The sequence below is a fragment of the Heptranchias perlo genome, chromosome 23 (assembly GCF_035084215.1).
Source record: "Heptranchias perlo isolate sHepPer1 chromosome 23, sHepPer1.hap1, whole genome shotgun sequence".
NCBI classification, from domain to species: Eukaryota; Metazoa; Chordata; class Chondrichthyes; order Hexanchiformes; family Hexanchidae; genus Heptranchias; species Heptranchias perlo.
The window spans coordinates 21,017,512-21,030,091 of record NC_090347.1 but is presented as its reverse complement, the minus strand read 5'-3'; the positions used below and the strand labels follow the sequence as shown (position 1 = coordinate 21,030,091).

The following is a 12,580-nucleotide window of genomic DNA, read 5'->3' as shown; positions in this document are numbered from 1 at the left end:
AGGCGTTGAATGATTTAACCATTGGTTAAAGAGACTGCTGCTGGCCAATCCAACAACGGCCCCAAAACATTTTCCTCCTGACTCCACAAAAATATCGTAGGCTGCTGCCACCTTGGTTTTGCCTCCCTTTCTCTCTCTTTCCCCTCCCATCCCCCCAACAAGGGAGCTACCTGCGGGCAAGCAAAGGGTCTGAGCCTCCCGATAGTGCACTGGCCCGTGGTTAGGTCATCCATTCAGCTCACTGACAGCATGGAAATGAGGCCTGAGCCTTGAAATGGCTCGGGCCTCCCTCCAGTAGGAATGGGCAAGCGGCTGGTGCACTCCGCCAGTGAGCCGCCCGAATGTTAACATCTAAACCAACACTTCTTGGCAAACTACTTAGAGGATTTATGAACATGTTGTTACTGAGGATTGCAGTACCTGAAAACCAGTTCCAGTGAAAACTCTCATCCCGATTGCTGTCTTTCTTTGAGACTTCATTTGGCCATGTGTAAACTTCTATATGTTAACTAAAAATCAACTTTACAGCAACAGCAAATCACTTTTATATAGCACGTTTAATGTAGAAAACGGCCCAGGGCGCTTCATAGAGGCATAATCAAAAAAAATGGTTGCCGAGCATTCTGCTGAAATACAGTAAAGCTGAAGTCAGGGAAGGTAATTTTCAAAAGCAAAATACTATGGATGCTGGAAATGTTAATCAAGGTAGCTGTGGGGAACCTGCTGAGTATTTCTAGCATTTTCCCTGCTTCCTGTGTAATTTTCAACTTGCCACCGGAGTGTAAAACTGACATTGTGGGTCTGGTGCCGCAGTATGGAACCGCAGATTTTCCTTTCTACTGATTTTAACGGAAAGGCAAATTAGGAGGTTTCTATAATGGCCGCTTAACCTGCAATGCTAGTTTTACACTCCAGAAGTAAGTTTAAAAATTACCCCCACAGAATGCAAGCAGCACTCCTACATTATTGTGCATTTTTTGGGCTCTGAAGTTGAACATGGTAATTGAGCAATGATTGCAGCTGTCCTGATTTGTGGAAAGTACTTTAGTTTAAAATAAACAAAGAAAAGTAAGGTAAAATTTAATTTTCTATATTAAAATAACTCCCAGTTTATAAGGGAAGGCCCACAAATATAATGTACTTTTTTTTAAAGCATGAATTTGTGAGCCTTCCCTAGAATATTCCTTTAAGTATTTTATATTGAGAATTGTGCTGCACAAATAATCTAATGGCTTCTAAACTAATTTTTCAATGATTGCTGCTATCAACATTGTGACTCACTTCACTTCACTGAATCCATTGATGACCTGCCTCTTTAGTGTATAATAATTTGTGTCAGAGAGCGAAAGGAGAAGGGAATATCATAGCACCATTACTTTGTATTTCAAAAAAAATTAATGAAGTATGTAATGAAAAATGAAGTCAACCATCCAGGTTGGTAACTGTAAAAAGATTCCTGGAAGAGAAAAAATGGTAGAGAGCAACATGGCAGCTATAGTTAACCTATATTGAGTTCTTAGATGCATGCTAGCTGGTAAATTGGGAGGAAAGCTTCTGCATCTAGATTTGCTTTTTTATATATATATATATAAAGTGGGACTGAAATTCCACTGGTTTCCTGCAGTGTCAGCTGTTTATGCTGTTTCCCTGGGGTTTCTGTTGGTCTTCCACCGGAGTTATGGTGGGAGATTGATGGAACCACATCCCCCCCCCCCACCACGGAATTTCAGCCCCAACTTCTTCCGGGCCAGATGCTAAATGAACAAACCTGTAATTGCAATACTCAAACCATCAACTTATCTGAAAACGTTTCTGCCTCAAGTTCATACACCACTAACAGTAACGACTAGTTGATTAATTGCTTCTAAGTGCATGGGCTGATTGATACTAATAACTTCCAATCCCAGTGACAAAAGCTGTTTTTCCTTGTAAAACAGTGGCAAGCTGACACGAGTTAAAACGTCGATATCAGTTTAAAAAGCTAATGGTTGGCAATACCCAAGCTCAACACATGGCTCCATCCTGAACCAGGTATTATTTATTTTAGCAGGGTAACTGACTGCAAAGCTGGCTTTTAGGGAACTATGGGTATAGTTTGAAACCAGGGCTCATGACTCCTTTACATTATTGGCAAATGCTAGCAGAGAGTAGATACAAAACGGCATACAAAGTGTGTGCTCCAATAAAGAGCAAATCTTTAAGTTGTTAATAAAGCAGTTTTGGTGCATTTACTTATTTTGTTTTTTCTTGTTTGAGACTAAAGGCAATTTTCATAGAATCTTACAGCACGGAAGGAGGCCATTTGGCCCATTGTGCCTGTGCCAGCTCTTTGAAAAAGCTACCCAATTTAGTCCCACACCCCAGCTTGTTCCCCATAACGCTGCAAGTTAGTCCTCTTCAAGTACATGTCCAATTGCCTTTTTAAAGTTCCTATAAAATCTGATTCCATCACCCTTTCAGGTAGTGCTTTCCAGATCTTAACAACCCTCTGTGTGACAGAATTTCTCCTCATTTCCCTTCTAATTCTTTTACCAATTATTTTAAATCTGTGACCTCTGGTTACCGACCCACTTGCCAGAGGAAATAGTTTCTCCCTACTTGCTCTATCAAAACCCCTCATAATTTTGAATAACTCTATTATGCCTCCCCTTAACCTTCTCTGATGTAAGGAGAACAATCTCAGCTTCTCCAATCACTCCACATGACTGAAGTCCTTCATCCCTGGAATCATCCTGGTAAACCTTCCCTGTACCCTCTCCAAGACCATGACATCCTTCCTAATGTATGGTGCCCAGAATTGTATACAATACTCCAGCTGAGGCCTAACCAGTGATTTGTAACGGTTTAGCAAAACTTCCTTGTTTTTGTATTCAGTGCCCCTATTTACAAAGCCAAGTACCCAAGCTTTCTTAACCACTTATCAACTTGCCCTGCTACCTTCAAAGATTTGTGAAAACGCACCCCCAGATCACTCTGCTCTTGCATCCCCCTCAAAATAGTACCATTTAGATTATGCTCCCTCTCCATGTTGTTCCTCTCAAAATGCATCACTTCACACTTATCCGCATTAAATTGAATTACCCATTTCACCAGTCTGTCTATGTCCTCCTGTAGTCTGCTACTATCCTGCTCACTATTTACTACATTGCCAAGTTTTGTATCATCTGCAAACTTCAAAATTGTACTCCCTATACCTCAGGTCATTTATATATAACAAGAGAAACAATGGTCCTAATACTGAATTCTGGGGGAGACCCCACTGCATACTTCTCTCCAGTCAGTAAAACATCCGTTCACCACTACTCTCTGCCTCCTATCCCGTAGCCAATTACATACCCAAGTTACCACCGTCCCTTTAATACCATCTGCTTCTATTTTCCAAATAAGTCTATTATGTGGTACTTTATCAAATGCCTTTTGAAAGTCCATATATACAACATTTACTGCACTACCTCCATCAACCCTCTCTGTTACATCATCAAAGAACTCAATCAGGTTAGTCAGACACGATTTGCCTTTAACAAATCCATGCTGGCTATCCCTTATTAACCCATGCTTCTCCAAGTGAGAATTAATTTTGTCCTTGACAATGGTCTCTAGTAGTTTTCCCACCACTGATGTTGGACTTACTGGCCTGTAGTTATCAGGTTTGTTTTTTATTCATTCATGGGATCTGGGCGTCGCTGGCAAGATCAGCATTTATTGCCCATCCCTAATTGCCCTTGAGAAGGTGGTGGTGAGCCGCCTCCTTGAACCGCTGCAGTCCGTGTGGTGAAGGTTCTCCCACAGTGCTGTTAGGAAGGGAGTTCCAGGATTTTGACCCAGCGACGATGAAGGAACGGTGATATATTTCCAAGTTGGGATGGTGTGTGACTTGGAGGGGAACGTGCAGGTGGTGTTGTTCCCATGTGCCTGCTGCCCTTGACCTTCTAGGTGGTAGAGGTCGCGGGTTTGGGAGGTGCTGTCGAAGAAGCCTTGGCGAGTTGCTGTAGTGCATCCTATAGATGGTACACACTGCAGCCACGGTGCGCCGGTGGTGAAGGGATTGAATGTTTAGGATGGTGGATGGGGTGCCAGTCAAGCGGGCTGCTTTGTCCTGGATGGTGTTGAGCTTCTTGAGTGTTGTTGGAGCTGCACTCATCCAGGCAAGTGGAGATTATTCCATCACACTCCTGACTTGTGCCTTGTAGATGGTGGAAAGGCTTTGGGGAGTCAAGAGGTGAGTCACTCGCCGCAGAATACCCAGCCTCTCACCTGCTCCCGAAGCCCTGGCTGGTCCAGTTAAGTTTCTGGTTGATGGTGTGGGATTCGGCGATGGTAATGCCGTTGAATGTCAAGGGGAGGTGGTTAGACTCTCTCTTGTTGGAGGTGGTCATTGCCTGGCACTTGTCGGGTTTAACCCCCTCTCCTTTTTTGAACAGGGGTGTAACATTTGCAATCCTCCAGTCCTCTGGCATCACTCCCAAATCCAAGGAGGACTGAAAGATTGTGGTCAGAGCTTCTGCTACCTCCACCCTAGCTTCCCTCAACAACTTAGGATGCATCCCATCTGGACCGGATGACTTGTTAACTTTCAGTGATGCCAACCTACTTAGCACCTGCTTTCTATTTATTTCTATCCTATCCAATGTCCTGGGCAACTTATCCAGTAGAATAAATCATTTGACACAAAGCCAACAACGTTATTTTGGCAATAAGATATAAACTGTAGAAGTTGATTTTAACTTCCAGTGGGTTTCGGGCAGGAGGTGGGCAAGGTAAGTGCAAAATATACTTGCAGGCTTAATTTTGAGGTCAAGGCCCTCATCTGTATGCTGCCAGTTAGCTTCCCCACCAAAATGGGCAGAAGGCAGCAGCTGGCCGGCGGGCGGGAGTGGAAGTTGGGTGGCTGGAGGCCGCTGACCAGCACCAAAGGAAGGCTTGCTGCAGGAAAGGGGTTTTGGGACGATCTCGTGGGAGGGAAGGAAGGCCACTCTGGCTTCAAGGAGGAAAGATTTCCACATACCTTGGAGGGCCTCTTCGTCCTCCCGACAACTGCCAACCCCCTTTCACCTGGCAGGAAAGCTGCAGTAGCTTCCTCGCTCAGGCCTTGGTTAAAATGCAATCTGGTCCTATTGACGAAACCCCGATGCATAAATATAAGAGGCTCCTGCATGCTTCTGTTGACCATCTCAGCCACTTAACTGCAGTGAGTAGTTAAAATTGGGCAATAAGATTGAATGTTTCATTTTAAAGGCCCTGCAGTCTTGTTCCTGCTGGGCGTGATGGGTTAAAACTCCCCCCACCCGTAGATTCAGGATTTTGAACACAGTTTTAGAGGAATCCATTATTTATTGAAATTTATAAAATATTCTGATATACAAATTCATTCTAAAGTCAATATATATTATGGGGATTATTATTTATCTTGGGGTCCTTTCTTGACTTCAATATTGATGTAATTCTTTGCAGGTTTCTTTTGCACTTTCCATTTGGTTCATTGCTACAATATATATATATATATATATATATAAGCTTCTTAGTATGATAGTGTATAAAGGATGTAACAAGCATATCAATGCACTGTAAAAGACATTTTTCACTTGATTGTGTGAGAAAATTGAGAGATTTTTTATAATATCTTTTTCTCTACATATCTTAAATAAATGAGCAGTGGGAGCTTTTACGTGTAGCTGATTGAAAGAGCTAGGGAATGTTGTGACTGACATACAACCACAGCAGAAGGAAAGGTTCATTGACTGCACTTCAAAGTAATTGATTATATGTGAAGAACTTTGGGACATTTCTGAGAGACATCATAAGACACTTCATAAATACACATAGTCTTTCAAAATGAACTTTATTAAAATGCTTGATCCCTAGCATTTGCAGCAGCGCTTTGCTTTTCACCTCTGAATATACAGCAGAAAAAAACAGTTACCTTCAAGAGCCTTTGGCCTAGAAATTCATCTAGTTCTGACACCCAGTTACTAATGACTGGTAGAAAACTGCACTATGGGCGGTGATGGGCCAAGTTTCATAGCGCAAGGCACCAGCAAGATTAAAAAAGTAATGGAAACCACAAGACAAATCAAGAAGTGATGACTAGGTGATGTCGAGCTTGGGCTTTAAAAGGCTGAAGATTGTAGGAGGAAGGAAAGACGGAGGGAAGGAATGAGTTACACAGTTTTGAGGTTCTAAGCGACTATATGATGAGTCATGATTTCAACACAGTAAAGGATGTAGGGAGGAACATGTAGTACAATGTATTTACAGAACAAACAAGGAGCACTGTGTATAGTGGTAATATTGATGAGAGAGTTGGGATAAGAAAGACATTGGTGGAAAAAGTGATGTTGGAGGCTAGATGTGAGAAAGGAATCGATTACCAGACAACAAGCTTTTTCTTGCATCCTATCCAGGAGTGTGAGAAATTCCTCCCACGTATCTCTCTCCCAACCACCCTTGTTTTTCCATGATACCAGTTGGCCCACACATTCTCATCCACAAAAAATTGAATTCGAACAGTAATTTTCCATTTTTTTCTGCGTGGGGCGCACCCTTCAAATACTAGTACACTCTTGGGACCGCTGTCCTACCTTCTGCAAGATATTGTCATCTACTCTATATCACAGACACAAGAGGAATGAGATCAAAGCTTGCTGATGAGATCAGATATGGGGATATGGCAAACTGTGAGGGAGATTGTAGGAAGATGGAAACAAGTAGTCAGAATGGACAGTTAGATGGCAGTTGGAATTCAATGCAGAGAACCATGAAGTAGTACATTTTGGTTAAAAGAACAGTGGAAAGGAAGTCTACCCTAAATGGTAAGAAACTTAACAGAATGGAGGAACAAAGAGATTTAGTGGTACACGTACATAAATCTTTAATGGTGGGAGCACAAGTAGAAAAAAACTATAAAAAAGGCAAATCAAATTATGAGTTTATTCATTGTGGCATTGAAGCTAAAAGGAAGGTAGTAATGTAGAATTTTTGTACACAACATTGGTTAGACCACAGTTGGAGTATTACATGCAATTCTGGACAAATATTAGAGCTGGGACACAGATACATTAAAGATTCACTAGAATCATACCAAAAGTGAGAAGTTATAGTTATGAAGAAATTGGGGGTTTTCTCACTGGAACAGAAAAGACATACTAGAGATTTTCCAAAATTATGATTGGTTCTGAGGGTCCTTTGAAGCACCTTGGGATGTTTTACTATGTTAAAGGGGCCATATAAATGTAAGTTGTTGTTGTAACGAATGAAAGACTGGTGAATCAGTTAACAAGACTGAGTATTATCTATCGCTGGAAGGGTGAAGAGGTAAGTTAGAAGAATTTTAATAACACAGATTGTCATTAGACTATGGAATGCTTTACCACAAGTAACTTTTGTGGCAGAGACTATAATACCATTTAAAGTAGAATTGATTAGATACTTGACTAGGAAGAATATTGAAAGGCGCAGGGAGAAGGCAGAATAGTATTAGAGCAGAATGGCTGCAGTTGAAGAACCAGCACAGGCACATCAGGTGAGTGGCCTCCTTCTGTGCTGTAATCTCTGTGATTATATACCCAAAAGGAACACGGTGCTATATTTGTAGTAACCTGTTTTATTAGGATACAGAATATAGAAATCTGCAGACATTGTGCTCCCAGTCCCAGTTAGGCTGAAATCTGATAACTTCACAAGACCCTAGAGTTCATGGTACCGAGTTTATAAACCAATGATTTGAAACTATTTTGATTGGTTATGTGATGATTAGTTATTATGATTCTTGTTGAAACAAAGCGACAAGATACCTTGGGCTGCAGTGCCGCTAGAATTCTGTATTCTATACTTTTTCTGTCTTCTTCAGCTCAGTCTTTATTCATTCTTCTTTGATATGTAGAGTATCTATTTTGATTATTTTGGTTTGTGTGAAATTGTGTGAACATCTTAGATAATTTTCTACTTTCTTTTTTTGCTCCTTTTGTGTTTTAAAAAAATACTTGTTCTTCGCCTTCTTATTTGAGTCCCTTGCATCATACCCTATTCTCTGGTTGAGAGTATAGACCAGCAACTAACTTCTAGGCTTCTGTCAGTGCTAGCAAATGTGCAAAACTATTCTGGGGTGACTTGTCTAACTGTTTTCTCTGCTACCCTGTGGGGAAGCAGCTCACTCTTTGTAATGGCTTATTTTAAGCTGTTTGCATTTTCTTTTCTTTGTACAATGTAATGGGGTGAAGTCTCAACTTAATCTTGTGACTCTCATTCCCACATATTCAGCTTTGGGCGGTGGCAGCTCTTTGAATTTTATTCTTTTTCAATAAATGATTTCCTCTTGCTTCTCATTTATCCTTCTTTAATATCACTATTTAAAGGAATAGGCCAGAGGTTGATCCTAGGCCTTGCTCTTTGGCTAGCCAATGGGAGATGTGTGAATGTGGGCCTTGGCTAATAGATATTCTGTTTTTTTTAAAAATATATTTTTCTCTTTCCTTCTGCCAGGCATGTACTCATGGTAGAGATTAGAAGCTTATCACGCTGGGGCTTGGGGGCACAAGTATATGGCCCACACTCTGACACAACCTGTTGGTACTCCTTTAAGATGTGCTACCATTGCTTTTGTATCAATTTTATAGATATATGATTAGCAGATATTATTTAATAGCCATGAAATAACATTTAATTATGCCATGTGTTTTTGATCACACTAATACAGTATGATTTCTACTGTACTTAGTGTTCATATCTCCTGCTTATTATTTATGCAGGTTTCAAAGTGACAAGTTCATTCTTGCTACTGATAATATTTAAGGGCACAACGCTATGAACATTGAATTGAAATTGTTTACATTATAACAAATATTATTCCTGTTCTGCTTGATAGACCGAAGGATGTTAATTCTGAGAATGGAGAACGACATACAGGTGGGAAATCTTGTGGGAAAAGAGCCCTGGAGGAGGAGGAGGAGGGGAATCTTGAATTCCTATCGAAGAATAAACTGAAAAAGAAAGCTCGAAACCCAAACAAAAACTTTGATACCTCAGTAAAACGTAAGTTTTCTAACTTGGAATTAGTTTGAAGGCTGTGAATCCAACTGAATGGAAAGACAGGTACAGTGGGTTATCACACCTGCATTGTCACCAGGCACAGTATAGAGTAGATAACCAGTAACACAATATGCTTTAAATGCAGCTCACTTCTGGGTTTCTGCACAAAGCAAAGTTGTGCATATGACTTCTTGGGTTAGTGTGGGTAAGCTACAATATTGGTCGGTTGCTGAGTGTTGAGGCACTGGACGTTTTATTGGCCAGTTTTAAGGTAGGAATTATCTCTTTCGCTTTGCAATTCCAATTTAAATTGGGATTCCCTTTGTGTGGTATGTTCCCTTGCCAGCAACTTTCACCCAAGTGACAGTGCCCACCATTGCCCTTTTATATCAAGTGCCTGGGTTCAGATCCAGCTAGAAGTGAAGTGGAAGTCTTTTTTTTTCTCTCTCTCCCTCCCCTCCCCCTTGTCGGTTGGTCGTCTGATCTGTCTCTGTCAAAACCCTATAGAAATCGGTTTAATCGGTCTCAATCAGATGCTAGTAATTGTGGACCGCAACAACTTGATTCAGATGCAGATGTTATACAGAGCTTTCCAGACCCCTTAACATTTTAAGCCAGTTTGTTTCCAGTCCATGAGCTTAATTCATTTTTACCAGCAGTCAGAAATAAAAATGACGTTCACCTGAGGAAGGAGGAAGCCTCCGAAAGCTTGTGAATTTAAAATAAAATTGCTGGACTATAACTTGGTATTGTAAAATTGTTTACAGAAATAAAAATGCCACCTATTCACTACTTTGGGAGCTTCCGGCTCGGTAGTGTGCACCCAGAATGCACACGCCACAAATTACCTGGGCAGTTCTCCCATCAGCCGCAGTAACTTTGGTGGAAACCCTGCAAGATTTCAGTCAATCATCCGGCAAAGTTATAATTGGGTGATCAGGAGAACCCCCGAGGAAATTCCAGGCGACGGTGTTTTACACATTAATATTGGTTTGCCCTCAAATCTTTGAAATTCTCACTATAAATAACCATTCTGTTTAAAAATTATAAAGGAAAAAACACTCAAAGTAGGTCGGTGAAAGAATTAATGCTTTGGAGACCGAGAAACCTTGCTTTTAGACTCTAAAGCCTTACATTGCTTAATCTCTAAAATTCGTATTATACAATAAAGTGATGATGTGGAGATGCCGGTGATGGACTGGGGTTGACAATTGTAAACAATTTTACAACACCAAGTTATAGTCCAGCAATTTTATTTTAAATTCACAAGCTTTCGGAGACTTCCTCCTTCCTCAGGTAAATGTTCCAGGAACATTTACCTGAGGAAGGAGGAAGTCTCCGAAAGCTTGTGAATTTAAAATAAAATTGCTGGACTATAACTTGGTGTTGTAAAATTGTTTACAATAAAGTGAAGCTAAGTGTTTTGCAACTTAAGATGAACAAACACTAAAATTTGTGAAATTTGCCTCTTTAGTAAGTAATTTCACTAGAAAATGAATCATTCGAATGTATTTTTTCTGGGTATGTGGGAACAGAACGTTATAGTGCACCCCTGTGAGGATTAAGATATGAAATTATGAGTTGACCTTGGGAGTGAGCTATTAGTTCAAAATGCCTCAAATGGCTTGCTGAAATAAATTAGATTATCTGCATGGAAATTGCTTGGGCTCTCGGTTGTCAAATTTAAAATCCTAACAGCATTAATGCAGCACGTTATTGTCATGCAGGGACTACACTCTTTTGTGTTATCTGTTAATAGTTACTTTTATTCATCGGTAATTGAGATAGAAGTATAATTTAGAAGGTCAGGTAATTTGGTTGGCTTTACTCTACCTAGGCAGAGTGACAAAGATAAAATGTTATTTTGCCGTACCAAATTATTTCATTGGGGGAAGAGAGAGAAGGAGCACCACATTATGATTTCTTTGAAACAGGCTGAGCTTTTACTGCCGGATAGTGTATGTTTTAAGATGATATTCCTGTTCATAATTCTATCCCCATGTCTAAAGAGGTTAATGATTATAGTTCAAAACGGGTACGGTAGCATAGAGGTTATGTTACTGGACTAGTAATCCAGAGGCCTGGACTAATAATCCGGAGTCATGAGTTCAAATCCGGCCACGGCAACTGGGGAATTTAAATTCAATTAATTAAATAAAATCTGGAATTAAAATACTAGTATCAGTAATGGTGGCCATGAAACTACGAGATTGTCGTATAAACCCATCTGGTTCACTAATGTCCTTTAGGGAAGGAAACCTGCCATCCTTACCCGGTCTGGCCTATATGTGACTCCAGACCCACAGCAGTGTGGTTGATTCTTAATTGCCCTCTGAAATGGCCCAGCAAGCCATTCAGTTGTAAAATCTCGCAAAAAAAAGTCATAATAAGAATAAAACTGGACGGACCACCCAGCATCGGACCACTAGGCACCGGACACGACAAAGGCAAACCAAGCCCAGTCGACCCTGCAAAGTCCTCCTCACTAACATCTGGGGACTTGTGCCAAAAACTAGTCCCACAGACTAGTCAAGCAACAGCCTGACATAGCCATACTTACAGAATCATACCTTTCAGCCAACGTCCCAGACTCTTCCATCACCATCCCTGGGTATGTCCTGTCCCACCGGCAGGACAGACCGACCGGAGGTGGCGGTACAGTGATATACAGTCAGGAGGGATTGTCCCTGGGAGTCCTCAACGTTGACTCTGGACCCCATGAAATCTCATGGCATCAGGTCAAACTTGGGCAAGGAAACCTCCTGCTGATTACCACCTACCGCCCTCCCTCAGCTGATGAATCAGTTCTCCTCCATGTTGAACACCACTTGGAGCAAGCACTGAGGATAGCAAGGGCACAGAATGTACTCTGGGTGGGGGACTTCAATGTCCATCACCAAGAGTGGCTCGGTAGCACCACTACTGACCAAGCTGGCCGAATCCTGAAGGACATAGCTTCCAGAGTGGGCCCGCGGCAGTCCAACACGAGGGAAAAACTTACTTGATCTCATCCTCACCAATCTACCTGTCGCAAATGCATCTGTCCATGACAGTATTGGTAGGAGTGACCACCGCACAGTCCTCATGGAGACGAAGTCCCGTCTTCGCACTGAGGATACCATCCAACGTGTTGTGTGGCACTACCACCGTGCTAAATGGGATAGATTCGGAACAGATCTAGCAGCTCAAAACTGGGCATCCATGAGGTGCTGTGGGCCATCAGCAGCAGCAGAATTGTATTCCAGCACAATCTGTAACCTCATGGCCCAGCATATTCCTCACTCTACCATTACCAATAAGCCAGGGGATCAACTCTGGTTCAATGAGGAGTGTAGAAGAGCATGCCAGTAGCAGCACCAGGTGTACCTAAAAATGAGGTTCCAACCTGGTGAAGCTACAACTTAGGACCACATGCATGCTAAACAGCGGAAGCAACATGCTATAGACAGAGCTAAGCGATTCCACAACCAATGGATCAGATCAAAGCTCTGCAGTCCTGCCATATCCAGCCGTGAATGGTGGTGGACAGTTAAACAACTAACGGGAGGAGGAGGCT

The 12,580-nt window shown here is 41.6% G+C and overlaps 1 protein-coding gene across 2 annotated transcripts in view; it reads left to right on the top strand.

Moving 5' to 3' along the window:
• The window catches only part of dus1l (dihydrouridine synthase 1-like (S. cerevisiae)), a 75,857-nt gene that overhangs the window by 43,920 nt on the left and 19,357 nt on the right, over nucleotides 1-12,580 (top strand). For both annotated transcript variants that reach the window (XM_068004161.1, XM_068004160.1), the window contains one exon: nucleotides 8,861-9,027. In XM_068004161.1, coding sequence (XP_067860262.1) covers nucleotides 8,861-9,027 — 167 coding nt within the window. The remainder of the gene's footprint in view (nucleotides 1-8,860; nucleotides 9,028-12,580) is intronic.